At 36.2% G+C, this 17,817-nt stretch overlaps 1 protein-coding gene across 1 annotated transcript in view; it reads right to left on the minus strand.

Moving 5' to 3' along the window:
* Positions 1-1,063: 1,063 nt before the first annotated feature.
* LOC107696511 (adenylyl cyclase-associated protein 2-like) overlaps positions 1,064-17,817 on the minus strand; it is a 19,830-nt gene continuing 3,076 nt past the window's right edge. The window contains exons 3-11 of the mRNA XM_016496870.1: positions 14,649-14,726; positions 8,877-9,020; positions 8,248-8,333; positions 4,738-4,949; positions 4,482-4,657; positions 2,643-2,766; positions 2,450-2,532; positions 1,623-1,766; positions 1,064-1,403 (exon numbers count right to left, since the gene is read on the minus strand). Coding sequence (XP_016352356.1) covers positions 1,320-1,403; positions 1,623-1,766; positions 2,450-2,532; positions 2,643-2,766; positions 4,482-4,657; positions 4,738-4,949; positions 8,248-8,333; positions 8,877-9,020; positions 14,649-14,726 — 1,131 coding nt within the window. The 3' untranslated portion in view covers positions 1,064-1,319. The remainder of the gene's footprint in view (positions 1,404-1,622; positions 1,767-2,449; positions 2,533-2,642; positions 2,767-4,481; positions 4,658-4,737; positions 4,950-8,247; positions 8,334-8,876; positions 9,021-14,648; positions 14,727-17,817) is intronic.

Genomic DNA, 17,817 nt, shown 5'->3' on the forward strand with positions numbered 1-17,817 from the left:
GATCTGGTAACATGGAAATACTTTGGTAAAGTACAATTTAAGGCATGTGATTTAATACATTGTACATGTTCTACTGTGTTTAAGCATCATGCTTAAGTGAGCATTACATTGTTAGTTAAATGTAGACTGTTTACTGACCAAGCAAATGTAACACAATTCCCTTTTAAGGACTGAAGAATGCTACATATTAACACATGTTGGCATACACTCAAAATGAGCTGAAGTGTTCAAGACCTTCCTGTTGAAGAAACATTTAAAGCATTGAAATTTACAAGCAGATGTAAAGGTGTGAGTGCAAAGTGAGAACATCTAGGAAACAATTTTGGACATGAAGTTGGATATTTATTAGCTGTATTTACTTAATGTTATAACACAGCACATGTCATTACTACCCTGATGGTGTTGAATGACGTGGTGGCCGTCAATGCAAAGTTTCAGAAATGAGCAGTCTTGAGATTATAAATGAAATATAAAGCAATATTTAAACTATATTAAAATAATATAAAATCTTATCAAACATACCCCCAAAGGCACTCAGTTCAGTTGCAGAACAAAGACCAGTTGTCACACTCCTAGAATAAAAAGCGGGTTGATTGTAAAATGTCCATTGATTTTTCTCCTCTGCTCATGATTGCATATATTCTGCGTCCAAAGCCTGAAGATACAAGTTTGCCTTGCCAAATAAACATGTTTTTTTGCAGAAGAAAATATTATGATCTGAAAGTAAATCTGTAGTAAATGTCAAATGTTACTGCACAAAACACAAAGGGCTGGTTTCCCTATAAAAACAAGTTATAGCTAAATATAGTCATAATATATTCAAAATATTCTATCTTTTTTATTATGTTACTACACAGAACCAAAATGTATTTAACATGACAATTTAGGACATCAACACAAAGTATTTTATAATGTCAAAAAGACATAGACAAAAAAATTAAAATAAATAAATATTGTTATGGAAAAAAATTATCAAAATGTAACTTTAACTTAGTACTTTGAGTTGCTGACTGAAAAATTCCCATATTCACACATAATGGTGTCATCCTGTGTATTTTCTTTTATGTATAATTAGGTATTTTATTGCTGCTAAAATTAAGGGGGAAAATATCCAACAGAGATTTGTTCAAAGGTTTCATAACTTGTGTGGGGAAATAATACTTGTTTGTCCATATTTTGCACTTAATTTGAATTTTACGAGCCTTAAACTCTCACAACCACAATGTATGAATTCTTCCGTCTCCGCTAACAGTGTGATACAGTGAAAGTGCATGAAGAATTCTGGGTAGGAGGAAAGAGATGACGAGCTGGAAAAGGAATCAACCAGCAATCTTTGTGGGCTCTGTCACCAGGCTGGAGCCGTCCCAAACCGTTTTAAACTGCTCTGGGATTGGAAACTCCCTCTGTTGAATACACAAGAATATATTAGTCAAATAATGTATAAACAATGTCTCAATTTAAGGCTGATTTTCCCTCACATTTGAATATAAAGCAGGTCAAACCTCTGGAATGGAACACTTGTTATTTTGGTACCATGACATAATGTATCAAGTAAGTTATTTGTTGAAATGAAAGGTTATGGTAGCTCTGTTGGTAGATATTTTCAGTGTAAATAAACTCACATAATCATCTTCTCCCTCAGGAACAAGGACGTTCATCTCAGAGCTCTTGGCACTGACAATCTCACAGTCAAGTGAATCCTTGCTCAAGTAGACATGGCACCCCTCAGTCTTGTTAATGGAAATAATAGGAACTTTTCCCATTACCTGAAAGGCCAAAAACAAGTTATGTGTTGTTCACAGGCAACAAAATATAGTCCAAAGTCCAAAAACTACAATTAGCTTAAAAGAATTTGCATTTTTGAGCCATGAGTTCCTACTTGGTGAAAACGGGCTACAAAAGTCTCTTATGCTCAACATTTTTTTTTTTATAAAAACAGCTGTGCTGCTTAGTGTTTTCAGGATACTTCGATGAATATAAAGTTGAAAAGAACAGCATTAATTTGAAACAACATTTTTGTAACATGTTTTACTGTCACTAATGATCAATTTAATGCATCCTTGCTGATAAAAAAAAAAAGTTTAATTTCTTTAAAAAAAAATCTTGCTGATTCAAAACTTTAGAATGGTTCTGTATGTGGTTGACGAATTCGACAATATTATGTAGCAACGTCTTAGCAATTCTTGCTATAACAGCACATAGCAGCTACAAAATTAAAGCTTGACTCTGTAATTTGTGTATGTTAACATCTCTTCAGTATCAACAGATGCATACCACAACGCTATTCAACATTCATATTCTTTATTGATTCTGGCAGTTATGACCATAATTCATGCACATACATTATGCTAACACATTCTCTTTTACAATAACAACCCTAAGTGCAGATCACACACAGAACAAAACACTTCAGCCTGCAACTTGTTATGCACAAATATTTACGTCTAACCTGAAGTTGAATGTCTCTGGAGTTGATGATCTCAACGATGCCCACCACATTGTCAAACACGAGTCCGAGCTTCTTACAGTTATCTGTGAGGAGAGAGACAGACATTGGCTAGGCGTGCTGTGCGGTGCAACTCTAAAGGAGAAGATAACGTTACTGAATAAGAGCAGCTGGTGTTATGAGGAGCTCCTCTTACCCACTATGATGGAGTTGACTTTGCCTTTGATCTGGAGTGTGGAGTTGCTACAGCTAAAGACATAAACCACCTGTCTGAGCTCGGTTTCCTCTATCACCAGGTCATGAGACTGCTCCTGATGCTCCTACAGGCCAAATACACACAATAGATCCACTAAACACATGCTGTAGTCATGGTAAATCAATAGAATGTCACTACAAGTGCAGGGTTCAGTCTCCTAGTTTACAAGTATATGGCGAGTGTTATATTAATAAATTTCTACATTCATCCAACCCACTTTTTGGGAGATAATTCCTATACAACTGAGAATGATCTCTGTTGGTAGATATTTTCAGTGTAAATAAACTCACATAATCATCTTCTCCCTCAGGAACAAGGACGTTCATCTCAGAGCTCTTGGCACTGACAATCTCACAGTCAAGTGAATCCTTGCTCAAGTAGACATGGCACCCCTCAGTCTTGTTAATGGAAATAATAGGAACTTTTCCCATTACCTGAAAGGCCAAAAACAAGTTATGTGTTGTTCACAGGCAACAAAATATAGTCCAAAGTCCAAAAACTACAATTAGCTTAAAAGAATTTGCATTTTTGAGCCATGAGTTCCTACTTGGTGAAAACGGGCTACAAAAGTCTCTTATGCTCAACATTTTTTTTTTTATAAAAACAGCTGTGCTGCTTAGTGTTTTCAGGATACTTCGATGAATATAAAGTTGAAAAGAACAGCATTAATTTGAAACAACATTTTTGTAACATGTTTTACTGTCACTAATGATCAATTTAATGCATCCTTGCTGATAAAAAAAAAAAGTTTAATTTCTTTAAAAAAAAATCTTGCTGATTCAAAACTTTAGAATGGTTCTGTATGTGGTTGACGAATTCGACAATATTATGTAGCAACGTCTTAGCAATTCTTGCTATAACAGCACATAGCAGCTACAAAATTAAAGCTTGACTCTGTAATTTGTGTATGTTAACATCTCTTCAGTATCAACAGATGCATACCACAACGCTATTCAACATTCATATTCTTTATTGATTCTGGCAGTTATGACCATAATTCATGCACATACATTATGCTAACACATTCTCTTTTACAATAACAACCCTAAGTGCAGATCACACACAGAACAAAACACTTCAGCCTGCAACTTGTTATGCACAAATATTTACGTCTAACCTGAAGTTGAATGTCTCTGGAGTTGATGATCTCAACGATGCCCACCACATTGTCAAACACGAGTCCGAGCTTCTTACAGTTATCTGTGAGGAGAGAGACAGACATTGGCTAGGCGTGCTGTGCGGTGCAACTCTAAAGGAGAAGATAACGTTACTGAATAAGAGCAGCTGGTGTTATGAGGAGCTCCTCTTACCCACTATGATGGAGTTGACTTTGCCTTTGATCTGGAGTGTGGAGAATTGTTTTTTATTTGCTTTCTGTTAATTCACAAGTTGTTTTGTATTACTTCCTTTAGTTCACTAGTTGTACTGCTTAATGCGTCATTTGTGCAGCTTTTAGTCATTATGCAATGCAAACCAACAATTTTAAGTCAATTCACAAATAAATTTTAAAAAAATATATACCATTATAGCATTTAAATTTTATTTGTAAATTGTTCATATGCATTTTTATTTCCAATATATTAACTAAATGGCTTTTGGATAATGACTAAATGGCTTGGTTAATGATAATGACTTGAAAATATCAAGATCATTGCATTGTGGGATAGATTATTTTTTGCAAAAGTATTTAAGTATTTGGGCAACTGTAGCAGAACCATTACGTGTAGCATGGTGTAACGCTGAACACAGTCAGACACATGTAGGTTGATGGGCACCTACCACCCTCCACTTCTTTCCTTCCAGCTCCAGCACGGGGGAATGTTTCTTGGCAGGTGCACAGGCAGACGAGCTGGGGTTCTGACATTTGGCTGGAGATCCCTGGTGTGTCCTCCCTCCCTGAGAGCGCAAGTTAGGGTTCTTATGGGTCTTCTGCTTGTCAGACACATGCTTCAAACCTGGAGGCAGAACACATCACCTGATGTCAGTTTTGATGGCAGTATAGTATCTTGTAGTCTGGCAGTGTTCTCCTGTCCACCTTTAGTGATGGCCTCTCCCTGGTTGAGCTGTGCAAACAGAGCTGAGTGCTGGGCTGCTGTGTCGTCGGATTTAGGGCTGTTATCCATGAACACTGGAGGAGGACCTGGTGGTGGAGGAGGAGGAGGAGGAGGAGGGGGAGGAGGAGGGCAAGTACCATCAGAAGGAGCACCGAACAGCGAGGGAGGGGCTACAGGACCCTGTGGAGTACATCAGAGTTAGTCCAGGAGAAGCTGGAAACTTATATGCTCATTCCAGAATGGGAAAAACATTAAAAACGAAACTAAAAACACAATATTCATGTCACAGAATTCAGTTTAGCTGTAAATTCACAGCCTCAAATAACACTTTTTTTATTGTAAAATGGTTACTAAATTTAAATGTATTTTCACCCCCATGTTGATGCACTGCAATGGGCGTCCTACTCCAGTAGGTGGTGTATGAGGCAATGGATTACAGTAAGTCTGTAGTGTTGCTGCTGACCTGAATGGAGGGTATGAAGTTCCAAAAAGGTGACCTCCATAAAATCAACATTTTTTTAGTTAAATGTTTATTGCAGATAGATATATAGATATATAGATAGATAGATAGATAGATAGATAGATAGATAGATAGATAGATAGAGTATGTGTGTTCAACTCTATCCACACATATTATAAAATTGTAAAACTACAAAATTTTATAATAAAAATGTCAAGATATGCAGTGAAATGTCTTTTTAGAAACAAGCCTTGCTACATGGTTTGTGCTAAGAAAACAATACTCAATGTGTTTCCATGATGATGATATTCTCTAATAATCAGATCCTGATTTTCGAAATAATTTCATATCAGTCCATGTGTTTCTGGCACAACTGGGATAAACTTATTTAACAACATTTAAAGTAAAAGAACAGATCAGTGTGGCACAGTTGGCTATTGTGTGACCCTGACGGCACACTTATGCCTGTTTTATATTGTCAGCACAGCTGCCATTGACAGTTGCACACGGTTCCCACTTCAACACTTAAACTGGCTTAAACAACTGTTGCACACTCATCTTTTCCTGTCTTGTACAAACACACACACTTCTAATCCCAGTAATTGTACTGATGTTCAGCATAGGTTAAACAGTTGGGCAACCCGACCTCTGACCCTAAAGGTCGATGCCTTGTGAAGAGGTGAAAAGGCAAAGGTACTTAAACAAACTGTTAGAGGAAGTTGGAAAACACGGCAGACAAATACATAGTGATGCGGGAGTTTGATTGTGTCTGATGCGTGAGGATATACAGAAGTAAATGAAGTCAAAGGAGAGGTATAATGTGGAATACATGAGAAGCGAGGTTGAATTATGAGGAGTGTGTGTGAGAGCAGGTGTGTAAGCCAGAGACACACTAGGCTTTTGTTGGGGGCATTTCTATGGTAAACCCCCCATGCAAAAAGACCCAGATGACCACCTGTCCACACCATACAGACCTCCACACATACTCAGAGCCCTCATGGCAGGAGGGACAGCTGACACACAGTCAGTGAGGGCTCTCAGGTTTCTGTTTGACACACACTATTTCACCCCATGACAGACAAGATTTAACATTTAAAAAAAAAAAAAAGATCTCTATGAAGAATTTCAGTCAGGTTTCAAATAATGCATATCATAATCTTGTACTGCAGTTATATCTGATGCCATGAGGGCTCATTGCTGCATATTATCAGTCAAGTAAAAGTCAGTAAAAAAATAAATATTTACATACACTACCGTTCAAAGGTTTGAGGTTGGTAAGATTTTTTTTAATGTTTCTAAAAGAAGTCTCTTATGCTCAACAAGGCATCAAAACTACAGTAAAAACAGTAATATTGTGAAATATGATTACACGTTAAAAGAACTGTTTTCTATTTTAATATATTTTAAAATGTAATTTATTCCTGTGATGGCAATGTAGAAAACAGCTGTGCTGCTTGATATTTTTGTGGAAGCCATGATACATTTTTTAAAGATTCTTCTTCGATGAATATAAAGTTAATAAGAACAGCATTTATTTGAAACATCTTTTGTAACACTATAAATGTCTTTTCTGCCACTATTGATCAATTGAATGCATCCTAGCTGAACAAAAGTCTTAATTTATTTCTAAACTTTTGAACAATAGTGTGCATAGATTAAATTCATAGAATAAACTCTATTCATAGATTAAACTCAAATCAGTTAATCGCAACATTATAATGTACACTATAAAATAATGAATATTCATTTTGAAATTTGCTAAAGATTACATTTAACAGTGTTATTAAATTACTAGTGTTTTTAAACCCTGTAAACACTGACATGGTCGTGCTTTAACTGGGCGTTATTTTTACTGTTTTTTTCTGGCTCTGATAGGATGTGTATAAGTATTAATGTATTGTATGTGCTAGTTGTCTTATGTTTTTATGTCCATCTATGATTATGATTACCTGCCAAGGGACTGCGGATGAAAACTACCCTTCGGCTAAATTCGGTACAATGCGTGAAATGGAAACATTTATGTTATAATTGTACATGGTCCCTTTTCAAATAAATTGTAATAATAATAATAATAATAAAGATTAACTTTAAGTGAGTGTTAGATGAAAGAAACGGTTATCTAAATGTAAAATGATAGGGGAAATTATCATGAACAATTAAATATGCGATATCGACTGATATACTGATAAATAAAAAATTATCAAACTCCGGTAAGGTAATAAGCAGTATGGTACCAATACCATGCATCCAGGGACTGTGCATCCCTAACTGGAAGAAAATAAATTTCAAAGGCAGCCATGCATGAATATAACTATACTATTTATCTAGATAGATGTACACAGTATAGCTGTTAATCATCTGATCATTCAACCAGCCTCTGTATGACCAAAAATGGAAAATATGCTCTTCTGTACAACAGTTTCAATTTTTTTCCTAATTTAAAATGGAAACATAATATCGAGCATTGAAAATGTTTACGTCTTTGAGAAAATGACAAATGTCCTTCTTAAAGGTGGGGTAAGCGATTTTTCAAAAACGCTTTAGAAAACTGATTCGGGCCGACTAGCAAAACAAACTTGTAGCCAATCAGCAGTAAGGGGCGTGTCTACTCATGATGTGGAGGAGAAAGCGTTCAGTGCACAGGACGGACATTAGCGAGCCGAGCGACAGAAAGATAGAGATGGCGGATAAAAAACAAAAGAGGAAAACGTCTGCGGAACAAAAGAAGGCTTAAGGCAAGAAGTAGGACCCGTGTAAATATCGGATCAGCTTTCCAGCGCTGGAGAGAACTCAAGGAGCGGAAGGCCTGCGATCGGACGCCGAGATTGCTTTGTTTCTTCTCGATAGGTAAGTAACACCATGTCTGCTCCGCAACAGCTAAAGTCTGTCTAGTACACTGGACGCGACAAAGCGACCGTTGAAAATCATTTGAAATTTGAATCATTATCACAATACCTTGTAAGGGACATTTCACATTAACATATCAAACTGACCTGATATGAACTAAATAAATAAAAAACAATGCACTAACGTGTCTTTGTAATATTTCAGGACTCTGTTTGTGTAGAACATTGCAGCATCGTTCATCTCCTTCACATACGGCCCTGGTTTCTGACACTGTACGACAGAGCAAGAAAACAAAGGGTCAAAAGAATGTCAAAGAAGCTTACTTATTAATATAAATAATAAGCACAGAAAAAATGATCCATTTCCAGTAAAGCACTAATACTGAGACTCTGAACCTTTGATGTAAACAGCAGTGGTAGTTTAAAGCAAAAAATGATAGAGTCCAGATCTGTCTTAGTCCAAATTCACATTGCAGAGATTAGATACAGCCAGCCACAGTAAAGACATCAGAGGAGTTTACATAATAGAAAACAAATATAAATTCAAACATCAATTTGGTGGTCCTCTCACCAATGACTCAGATGGTTTGTGTGAGGTCGGCCTGTTGTCACAATCAAAGAAAATATGCCCAATGGATGGATTTGATATTGTTTGAAGTGTATTTGGTGGACTCAAATGCAAAAGATGCATGAGCCAAACCAGGTATTTTCTGGATCGGTTATAACAGAATTATGTTTGTATACAGGAAGTTAGTGACTGACTAGAATGCACCACACTGTCCATGGGAAGTGTGAGACAGAGAGAAGTGCTCACCACGGCCACCCAGCCCAGAGCGGGGATGCTTTCGCTCACGGCAGATAGGTGGTTGAACAGGCTGCTGCCACGGTTCTTCTCCCGGAAATACTGGACCTCCTGGATCTGGTCGGAGAGGGGTCTGAGGAGGTCAGCCATCTCTGTCTGATTGGGAATAACAGTGGGAAAGCCATCAATTAAAAGTTAAGATTCCTTTGTGGAACATCAAACAGCAAATCTCATCAAACAGTCAGAGTTATGCATAAAACAGACCAAATTCATTAAAAAAAAGCTACTTCCGGTTAGGATATTTGAAGTTGTATGAGCAATACTAATAGTGATAATTGTCTTGCAGGCTCTACTAATAAACTACTTAAATACAGTAATTTGGCATTTTAGTCATTTCATTTGAAACTTCCATTCATAAAATACAGTGGGTACGGAAAGTATTCAGACCCCCTTAAATTTTTCACTCTCTTACTTTTATAATTCAATCAACTTAGTCTAATAATTCAATTAACTAAATTAACATATCTTTCAAACATGAACAAAATAAGTTTTATGCTGAATACCACTGTAGAGTATTCATTTTCTTCTATTAAAGACTGAAAAGATTTCTTTTTTTTGTTTTGACATATTTCCTATTGAAATAGGAAGTATGGGCAGCACATATCCAGTTTTGTTATTGTTGACTAAAACTAAAATGCGACTGTACCTGAAGACTGTAGATTTTAAATGTGTACATCTGTTAAAAGTCAACTGTGTCAATATTAAAGACTATTAGCATACAGTGTATTTTAAAACTAAAAAACATGGAGAAAAAGCTACTCCACAGCAACTCCAATTTTGATTTCATTGGACCTTTTAAAGGGATACTCCACCCCAAAATGAAAATTTTGTCATTAATCACTTATCCCCATGTCGTTCCAAACCCCTAAAAGCTTAGTTCGTATTCGGAACACAATTTAAGATATTTTGGATGAAAACCGGGAGGCTGAAGCGACGCGAATATTTTTTGTACGCAAAGAAAACAAAAATAACAACTTTTTTGTTGAATAAAGTTGTTATTTTTGTTTTCTTCGCGTACAAAAAGTATTCTCGTCGCTTCATAACGTTACGGTTGAACCACTGATGGCAGATGGACTATTCTGACGATGTCTTTCATACTTTTCTGGACCTTGACAGTGTAATTTACTTGGCAGTCAATCGGACAGTCACAAGCCTCCCGGTTTTCATCCAAAATATCTTAAATTGTGTTCCGAATACGAACGAAGCTTTTAGGGGTTTGGAACGACATGGGGGTAAGTGATTAATGACAAATTTTTCATTTTGGGGTGGAGTATCCCTTTAAGCAAGCACAGAGAAAAGCACAGAGCCTGAGGCACCCAAGCAGACTTTTAATACTGGGACCAATTTTTCCAATGAAACGTCCAGCGAGCTTCCACCTCCCTCTCACTCCGCATTCCAGCCCGTGATGGGGAGATCCCCCTCGCCTTGTAAGGCCCTGTCCTGTACTGATGTTTATAGTTTACCTCTGAACAAGGGGGAGAGGGAGCTCACTGTTTCCTTTGTTAAATGAATGGTTTTGTATTTATGCTTGTGTTCAAGCAGTTGCCATGTCCACCATTTCAGTCCATTTCATAAGAATTTGGTGGGAGAATGAGGACGACTGACTTCTCTGGACTAAAAATACCACTTCTTGTTTTCAGTCAGGCTCATCAGCTCAGACTGACCTTCATGTGCAAATCAGAAGAAATCACAGAATTGACCTGACTTCAACCTCATCAAATAAGTGAGAGATAAACAAACAAGACAGACGGTGTGTATTTAGACAGTATATGTTGGTACAATGCGTGTTTATTCATTACACATTTTGTGGCTGAATGTGACTCATCAATTGTTTTTGGTGTCAACAAGGTTGAAATGTGGAGGGTTGTGGATTGAGTTTGTGTTTGTGTAAGTGTGACAAAGAGCGAGGGGGAGCAAAAGAGAAAGAGCAAAAGCGTATTTACATAAATTCCTCCCATAACAACATGCGCATGATTTTCATTTCTGTGAACAAAGGCGCCTCTTTCATCCATACTTGGACATTACAACCCTTGTTAAGACACTGTCCGAAGTGCAAGTACCTTTCCAGCATCATTCTGAACTTCCCTTTCCATCATGCTCAGCCAAGGAGAGGGACAGAAATAGCCTGCCTATCTCTGAGCTATGAATGGAGCCAGAGCTAAGAGCTTTCTTGGCAGATTATGAATTATACGGTAAGAAAATAGAGGATTGCTTCACATTTCAAATGTGCACTAAGCTTATCCTATTTTTGAGACTATATATATATATATATATATATATATATATAAAATAGAATAGAATAAAATAAAATAAAAAACTCTAGATATACTGTATAATTGGACATATATTAGCTGTATAAGTCTGGAAGGTATAATTTACTTAATTTAACCAGGAATTAAGATGTGAATATATATCCCTTGAACAGACAGAAAAGATCCACAATTAATGTTAAATAATTTTTTAAAAATCAACTAAAATGTATCTGAATAACATAAAATAAAATATAAAATGTTTGCATTTTTATATTTAATTTTTTTAATGAAATAGTTGTAATTCAATAAAATAAAAAAATAAAATAAAATTCTAGATAAATGGACACATATTTACACATATTTATGAACTATGGAAGTTATAATTTACTTAAAATTGCCAGAAATTAAGATATGGATAAATATCCTCTGAACAGACAGAAAAGACCTCACTATTATCCCAAGATTGAACATCTTGGTCAGTCACGGTGCAATGCATTTTGACTGAGAACAACTCTATTATAAGAGGAATTAGAGAGAAACAGCTGCGGTCTACAGGCCACACAAACACTCCTCATCCAGCGACAGGCCCGTCATGTGACCAGGGCCACAGACACACACCGGCTCAAATATAGAACATGCCCATAAAAAGCCACAGAATGCAAGCACAGTCCCACACACACATATACAGAGAGAGAAAAGCCAGAGGTTTAGGGCAACTGTCCAGCATCCCTCCTGGGAGCTATACGCACTTCACACTACTGATGGAGAGGAACAATGGCTAAACATAGTGTGTGAGTGAGAGAATGCTTGTAAGATATATTTATATATGCATCAACAGAAAAAAAAAAACGTATTTAAGAATTATTGTGAAGCTGAGCTGGGGTGACTGTGCGTACAGTAGAGTACTACATAGATAGTCGCCAGTCTTTTCTTAGCATATCTAATTCAGGTTGAGTGTTTTTCCATTCAGATTTGTGGGAATCCATTTGCAGAAATACCCTCCTCCCCTCAACAATGCATTTGACCATTGCAGTTGTGGCTATCTGTTTTTAATTAATTATTAGACACAACCACCACAATGCGAGATTGTTCATGCTAGGTTGTTATTCCTCAATGCAAGTCTATGGGATTTTTTGCCTCATTTAACGAGCATTAGGTTTGCTTAGAAAAGGAATAGCACAACTGTCCTCAACAAGCATGATTTAAGGTATCATTTAAATACCGTTGCGCAAACGGTGCAAGACAAACATCTTATCTCATGGGATTTTCTGCCAATGGCCATTAATCTGACACATACAGATCAGAGATTTGTCCCTCAGCTGTGTACATCTCATTGAGTTCAGTAAATATTGAATCTGTGTTCAAATTAAACAGGAATCACCATTAAAATCGAAATAAAAAATAGAAAAACACACTAAATATTCCAAACAGTCTTGCTACAGCACTTTTCCTACCACTTGTGTGTTTATTATCCAGTGTTTGATTCTCCATCCTGCTTTCATCCAATAGCCTGTGGCCTCAGATCTTCTTCCTGTTTGGGCAACGTGAACCAAAGTCCGATGACATGACATCACGCTGGCCCCCTGCACTTCCCCCTGGCCACTGTGTGAATGCACCAGGAATGTGTCGCATTGGCATTTTTTAAAACGGGAGAGGTAATCCCTATGTGAACAGAAACCATAGTCGCATGGCTGACCACATCGCTCAGAATAGTATGGAGGAGAGTAAGTGGTCGGCATTACAGCAGAACAGAGCGTTTAAGTTGAAAAGCACTGAATTTATATCACCCTAAAAGGAATAGTTCACCCAGAAATGAAAATTTGCTAGAAATGTATTCACCCTCAGGCCATTCAAGATGTAGATGAGTTTGTTTATTCATCTGAACAGATTTGGAGAAATTCAGCATTACATCACTTGCTCATCAGTGGATCCTCTGCAGTGAATGGGTGCCGTCAGAATGAGAGTCTAAACAGCTGATAAAAAACATCACTATAACCTCATGCAGTGAAAAGCTGCTGGTTTGTAATAAACATAATCATCAAGACATTTTAACTTTAAACTATTGCCTCTGGCTAAAATAAGAGTCCTCTATCCATAATATTGCTTTCTCCAGAGCAAAAGTGGTCTCATCTGAATCAGAAAAAATATGCACAGATCAAGCATTGTTTACGAGCAAAAACACTCCATAACAGTTTTAAACAAAAATGTTATGGATATTGATGATAGTGGATAACAGGGGACAGACTTTTTCCACTGGAGAAAGCATTATTATGGATGATGGACTTTATTTTGCATTTTAGCCAGAAGTGACATTTTAATGTTAAAACGCTTAAATTTATGTTTTTTTTTTTGTTTGTTTGTTTGTTTGTTTTTTTACAAATACACAGCTTTTCGCTTCTGTTTCAGTCCATTCTCTGATGGACTGGAGTCGTATGGGTTACTTGTGGATTATTGGTTGTTTTTATCAGCTGTTTGGACTCTCATTCTGACGGCACCCATTCACTGCAAAATATCCAAGTGATGAAATGCTAAATTTCTCCAAAACTGTTCCAATGAAAAAACAAATTAATCTACATCTTGGATGGCCTGAGGATGACTAAATGTTCAGCAAATGTTCCTTTTTGGGTAAATTATTCATTTAAAGTGACAGTACACCCAAAATGAAAATTCTGTCATTATTTACTCATCCTCCTGTCATTCCAAATTCATACACACATTTAAAAAAAAAAAAAAATTAAAAACAAGATTTCTATTTCAAGTCTTCTGAAGCACACAATAGCTTTGTGTGATAAAAACCTGAAGTTTAGGTCATTATTCTAACTGTTTGGAAAATATCTACTTGGGAGAAAAATACTTATTTTCATCATCCTATTTTATAAAAACATTCAGTAAATTTATCTAATTGTGACAATTTATCCATTCAGGTTTGTTTGTTTGTTTTTTGTTTACTTTTTTTGACCTTTTATTTCTTAATCAAAATGTCATAACTCAGTCCAGTGAAATGACAGACTTCTCTCTGGTGACGTATGCTGGACTTCTTCAGTCATTTAGTCTGCATTTGTGTCAAAACTGAAGCATTCTTTAGGCTTAAACCGATTTGCCTCCATCTAATCAACAACCAATGGATAAGAGCCCCTGCAAACTTTCCTTCTGTATTCCACTTACGCTTCACTCGAACTTATGTCACAATACAGAAGAAATTTGCAGGTAGACATCTGTTGAGAGTGCACAGACAGAGTCATATGGGTCATTTGCTGAAGAGACTCTCCCAGCAGGCACTTTCAGTCAAACTAAACATTGTTATTATGGTGCTTAAAATATGACAAACTCTGTAGTGTGGGATATGCTAACGGTGCTTCAATGCAAGTGATTACTTCATGACCACAAAACTGTGAAATGTCACGTCGTCAGTTTACAACATCTAGTTTAAATGTAAATGAAATCATAGGCAGACATATTGGTTTGGGTGTACCTTTGCTGGCTCCTGGTGTGTCATGGCCATTTTGAGGAAAGCACGCTGGACCTGCAGGGCAATGTTCACCATCTCTGCCTGTTGTATAAAAAATTAATTAATTAATAAAATCAAGTAACAACAAATGTATTCATTATATATATTTAGAATAGTATTGTACTTAATAGCATTTTGTGGTTGAACTGACATTACAAGCTTGCAATGAAATGCCTTTGTCTTGCTAAAGCTAATTTCATAGCATTTGTGTCCTAAATGAAAGAAAGAAGAAATGGTTGAATGGTAATGTAAATGTAATGTAAATATACTTTGTTCACAAGTGATTGTTTATGTAACTGTTAATTTCACTCTATTTTCAAATTAATCATGTTATTTCAAATGTAATACTATGTGTATGATGGATTTTCAGGTATTATGATTGAAAGTCCAAGGTTTTGGGGTAATGATAAAACAAAATCCAAAAAAAGCATTTGAGAAGCAGCAAAAATAAAGTATGAAAGCAAAGTAGAAAGTTTTGAAGACAGTTTTAATGTGACCTTTATATAGTAAAAAGTTAGTTCTGTTATATAAAATCAACTTTGGGGACATAAAATACCCAAAGTTAAAGAATCGCCTAAATGAAGTAAAGCCTAAAGGGACAGAACTGAACCCTTTGCTGCATACACACATACACACAAATTGAGGCAAATCCTACATTTAGGAAAAGATTTCCTCTTGCAGAACACGGGGCAAGCCAGAGGTCTGTTTTACCTTAAAAGGAGCTGACTATAGGAGATAAAACCCTCTCCCAGCCCATCTCTTTCAGCACTGATGAGAAACTTAGATTGGTGAATGTTGCCTTTCGAGGTAAAGGCACTTCACGGGATTTCTCATCAGTAATTCCCACACTTTCAGAGTGTTCAAAAGGTCACTTCTGCATGACTCCCGGTTAAATCAGGCTGTGGTTCAGATCAGAGGAGAAAGTGATATTGAATGCAATCTCTTTTAGAACACTTCTAAGAAGTTTGATGCCAATCTTAACTGAATTGAAACACAATAACTGTGCGATCATAGTTTATTTCAATTATCACACTTTCATAAATATAAACATGTCATGTTTTAATCAGGGTTTTTAAATCCCATTGACCTCTTTGGTTGCACATTTCAATACAAAGGCATAAATTACATTTAAGATGTTCCTCTAAGATTCTAATATTGGGTAAAGAAAAATTATATTTATTTAATAAGTATTATAATATATAGTATTATGTACACTACATTTCCATGTTTGGGGTTGGAAAGATTTTTTTAATGTTTTTGACGAAAGTCTCTTTTGCTGACAAAGGCTACATTTATTTGACCAAAAATATAGTAATAACAGCAATATTGTGAAATATTATTACAATTTAATTCAACGTGAATATATTTTAAAATGTAATTTATTCCTCTGCTGGAAAGCTGAATTTTCAGCATCAGAAATCATTCTAATATGCTGATTTGCTGCTCAAGAAACATTTTTTTTTTATAATCAATGTTGAAAACAGTGCTGGTTAGTATTTTTGTGGTAACCATGGTACTTATTTATTATATTATATAGTACTATTTAAATAGATATAGTAAATAATCATAATTTTATTATTATGTTCTAATAATAAATCATATAATCATTTCCAGATATTTTAATACATTCAAATAAAAGGCAATTATTTATTTTTGAAAATGACAAGTTGTCTTTAATTACATTAAACTTATTATTTTACACTCTATAAATGGGTTTGTATACAGTGAAAATATACAGCTGCCTTTATATTTTAGGAAGAGCATCCTCGGGAGATCATCATCTCTGGAGGTTGTTGGCGTTAAAAAACTTTGAAAACCCCAAAAAGACCACATCCACACAGACCTACAGAACATGATAAGTTCCCACAAACATTTAGCGCAGACAGTCTCTTTTTTCACTGAGCGAAAGATCCCGCATGCACACTCACACACATATTCAAAGAGCCATTTCTCATCTCTTATTAGACCAAAAGGGAAATGTTTCCTCTCTGAGTTGAGCTTGAGGAGAATTCCAGTGCTAACAAAGAGGACACATACATCCCTCTCCCACTTTCTTTCTGCTCTTTTTCACCCCTTCCCTCTCTGTCTTCTCATAATATTACATTCCATCACTAGAATGAGCCACTGTGCCTCTGTGTACACTAAGTACATTGTCCAGTGCCTCATTTCTCAAGCAGCTCTTTAGTTACCAATCGGTAGCGACTGGCCATGAAATGTAAGCCAAGAAGCCCCAACATTTCAGTTATTGTTTGCAGGCTGTCAACTCAAAAAGTACCTTGCATTAGGACAGATGGGACAGAAGCACTCACCGACAAATGATTGATGGTAAGGGCTCCTATGGAGCAAATGCACCAATATTAAATTCTGATGAAGATAGTGATCAGGACATTTTAGTTAAATGATTATCTTATAAAATTCTAAAATTATTGTCTATAATTTGATGAGAATTTTTTAGTTCATGTTGAACTCTTTGACTTGATTGCAGATTTTGGTATGTTGGCAAATCTGAAAACAGTGTGATGTCGTTGAGATCTCTTCAAAAGTATTTCTCAGACAAAAATTCTAAGAAGCAGAAAATTTAAGCAAATTTGCTCTCCATTTAATCTAATTGCTTCCAAAGGAGAACTACTGAAATATTAAAGAGTGACCTTTAAGATACACTTTCAATACAAATACAAGTTTCAGTATTTGAAAGGAACTAATACCTTAAAGGGGTCTTAAGATGCAATTTCAAAATTTCCTTTCTCTTTGGAGTGTTACAAGCTGTTCGTGCATAGATAAGATCCCTAAAGTTGCAAAGACTAAAGTCTCAAATCCAAAGAGATATTCTTTATAAAAGTTAAGACTTGTCCACGCCCTCCTAAAACGGCTCGTTCTAACACGCCCCCACATGTCTACGTCACTATGTGGGAAGATTTGCATAACGCCTCCCAAATGTTCACGCAAAGAAAGAAGGTGTAACTTTTATTCTCGCTGTAGTATTGTTGCCGCCGTCGCCATGTCGTGAAGGCCCTGTGTGTTTCGTTGTGAAAGCGAAACTACTTTGTTTGGCCTTCCAAAAGAGGACGATATCCGCTTCGTCATGCCTAGAGCTGATCTGTGCTGGTCGCTGAGGGAATACACCAACTTCGCG

Source organism: Sinocyclocheilus anshuiensis, unplaced genomic scaffold (assembly GCF_001515605.1).
Source record: "Sinocyclocheilus anshuiensis isolate Anshui unplaced genomic scaffold, SAMN03320099.WGS_v1.1 scaffold590, whole genome shotgun sequence".
Lineage (NCBI taxonomy): Eukaryota > Metazoa > Chordata > Actinopteri > Cypriniformes > Cyprinidae > Sinocyclocheilus > Sinocyclocheilus anshuiensis.